Below are 2,673 nucleotides of genomic sequence, written 5' to 3'. Positions count from 1 at the left end.
GTTCTGGCCTCTCCTGGGCCCGGGACGGAGCTGTGAGGGCAGTTCCAGGCCATCGCTGGTGCCCCGTGGAAGGGGTCGGAGGATCGGAGGCTGGACATGGCGACCAAGACCGGAAAGAGCGACCACGTCGGAGCTTTGGACTCAACTGCGTGACCCGTCCCCAACGATGATATTCTGTTTCATGCTACACTGTGATTAGCTCTTTACTTTTTTTTTAAGATCATTTTTGTGTTTTTGTTTAATTATAAAAGTAGCACATGTATATTGCAAATATATATATATTCAAATAGTTCCAAAGGGTTATAAAGTAAAAAAGTGAAAAAAGAAAACCTGCTTCCTTTTGTGAAGTGCTTGGGATGGTGTTCCCCAGTGGCTGCGGTCCCCAGCCTTCCCTCGCCTCTCGTTGGAAGGATGGCAGCGGGAACATGCCCACTCCTGCCTCTGCTTCTCTTCCTGCCCTGTTGCCTGGTCCCCCCTTTCCTTCTCCCAGTGTGGCCCTCACCTGGCTTGTCACCTTGGACGTCACCCAGGAACCGGACATCTGTGTATAGTATTGGGACTTCCCCGGTGGTGATGGTGGTAAAGAGCCTGCCTGCCTGCCTGTGCAGGAGATGTAAGAGATGTGGGTTTGACCCCTGGTTCAGGAAGATCCCCTGGAGGAGGGCATGGCAGCCCACTCCAGTATTTTTGCCTGGAGAATGCCATGGACAGAGGAGCCTGGCGGGCTGCAGTCCATGGGGTTGCCCAGAGTTGGGCATGACTACACGTCCACGCACGCATGGACGTGTTACCTGTTTGACCTCTCAACCTGCCACTGTTCGCACCTTACAATGAATGTGTGTGGGACTGTTGAGCAGAGAAATAAGCTGACGATTAGGCAAGTCCAGTTTCTCTCTCGGGCCAGCCACTTTCCATTGGTGTCTTCCATCCTTCAGAAGCTGTAGCTCAGTGTCCGCACGTATCTGGCTGTTATCACTGGCTTTATAGCCTCACCGGCAGTGCCAGGGCTACGTGGACACATGGCAGGAGTCGCCTGCAGAATGAGACTGAGGCTGGGGTCCCAGCTGTCATTAGCGATTCGTCCACTGCATCGTCTCTCGTGTGACCACGTGTCCACCGGGGTCCCCAGCCTCCATTCCACCTTGTCAGACTCCAGAGGCAGGCGTGAGCTCTCAGACGTCTGGCGTGATGGAGCTGAGAGATGACGTCGTCTCTTTCTCCAAGTCCCGAGATGGTCATGTGGTGCTGGGCAAACGTAATACCGCCTTTCCCTCTTGTATAACGATTCTTCCTTTCCCCTTGGCTGCGACTCCCTTTCTGTTTGTACCCTGATTCTTCACCTCTACAGTGGACATCGCATTTGGCCATGGTGCTGGTCTAGACCGAAGGCAGCAGTGCCCGTCCAGCAAGCGCTTCCCCCAGTCCACTCTGCCCCCCGGGTAGGGTTGCAGACACAGAGCCAGGGGTCATCCCTACCAGCGGGCGACACGGCTGCAGCCACCGTCTGCCTTGGTCTTGCCAGAGGGGTTGAAGGCAAGGCCCTTTGGAATTCTGCCACCGGGGTTTTAAGGTCTTAGTTTCTTGTTTAGGAATCAGGCCACTGTCGCAGCCTTGTTCCTGGCGTTAGATACAGAAAAATAAGGTTGAGATAACAGCGTGGCAGTGTCCTCCCGCCGTGGGAAGAATTGTGTATTCGTAATAGCATTCCCTGCCTCTCCCTCTGTCACTGCAGACCACCTAGAAACACCGAGGAATCCTTCTAGCAGGGACCTCCCTCGTCCCCCTGGTGTTGAACGAATACCCAGGAAACCTTGAAAGCCGGCACGTCATGGCTTTATCTCCCCACGCCATGTTAGACAGCCAGCATTTCGGATGCCAGTCTAACTCTGTCTAAGCAGCATTCCAAGGAGAAGGTCTCTGCCTGTCATTGGCACTATGGCTGTGATGTGTGATCCTTGGTCTGAAGAAACGTGATTGGATCACGTTTCTCCATCCACGTGGCTGGATCAAGTTGGCACACTGTCTCCTGTGCCCAGGCTCTTACAGGTTCTTGAACATTTGTGTCCACCACTGGGCTGAATCGACTCAATGGCCACGAGTTTGAGCAAACTGGCAAATGGTGAAGGCCAGGGAAGCATGGTGTGCTGTAGTCCATGGGGTCACAGAGAGTCGGACAGGACTTAGTGACTGAACAGCAACAAGTGTTAGGCACCCCTCGTTGGGCTTCCCAGGTCCAGTGGTAAAGAAGCTGCCTGCGGTGCAGGACACACGGGTTTGATCCCTGGGTCGGGAAGATCCCCTGGAGAAGGAAATGGCAACCCACTCCAGTACTCTCGTCTGGGAAATCCCGGGGACAGGGGAGCCTGGCAGGCTGCAGTCCAGGGGGTCACAAAGAGTCACGACAGAGCGACTACGCACGCAGTCTCCAGTCCTCATAGTGACTTTCATAGGTGCCCGTATGGCCGTCTCGAGAGTAGGAGGCGTTACTTTGCTGGCAAAGGGCCGCTTAGTCAAAGCTCTGGTTTTTCCAGGGGTCATGTATGGATGTGAGAGTTGGACCATAAAGAAAGCTGAGCACCAAAGAATTGATGCTTTTGAACTGTGGTGCTGGAGAAGACTCTTGAGAGTCCCTTGGACTGCAAGGAGATCAATCCAGTCAGTCCTAAAGGAAAT

General features: G+C 53.9%; 1 protein-coding gene across 1 annotated transcript in view; it reads left to right on the top strand.

Annotated features, from left to right (window-relative positions):
• The window catches only part of FBLN2 (fibulin 2), a 48,987-nt gene extending 47,943 nt beyond the window's left edge, over positions 1-1,044 (top strand). Inside the window, exons 20-21 of the mRNA XM_010862526.1 lie at positions 38-126; positions 988-1,044. Coding sequence (XP_010860828.1) covers positions 38-126; positions 988-1,044 — 146 coding nt within the window. The remainder of the gene's footprint in view (positions 1-37; positions 127-987) is intronic.
• Positions 1,045-2,673: the final 1,629 nt, after the last annotated feature.

Source organism: Bison bison, unplaced genomic scaffold, assembly GCF_000754665.1.
Source record: "Bison bison bison isolate TAMUID 2011002044 unplaced genomic scaffold, Bison_UMD1.0 scf7180017864482, whole genome shotgun sequence".
In the NCBI taxonomy this organism is placed as follows: Eukaryota; Metazoa; Chordata; class Mammalia; order Artiodactyla; family Bovidae; genus Bison; species Bison bison.
This window is presented reverse-complemented; position numbering and strand designations above follow the sequence as displayed.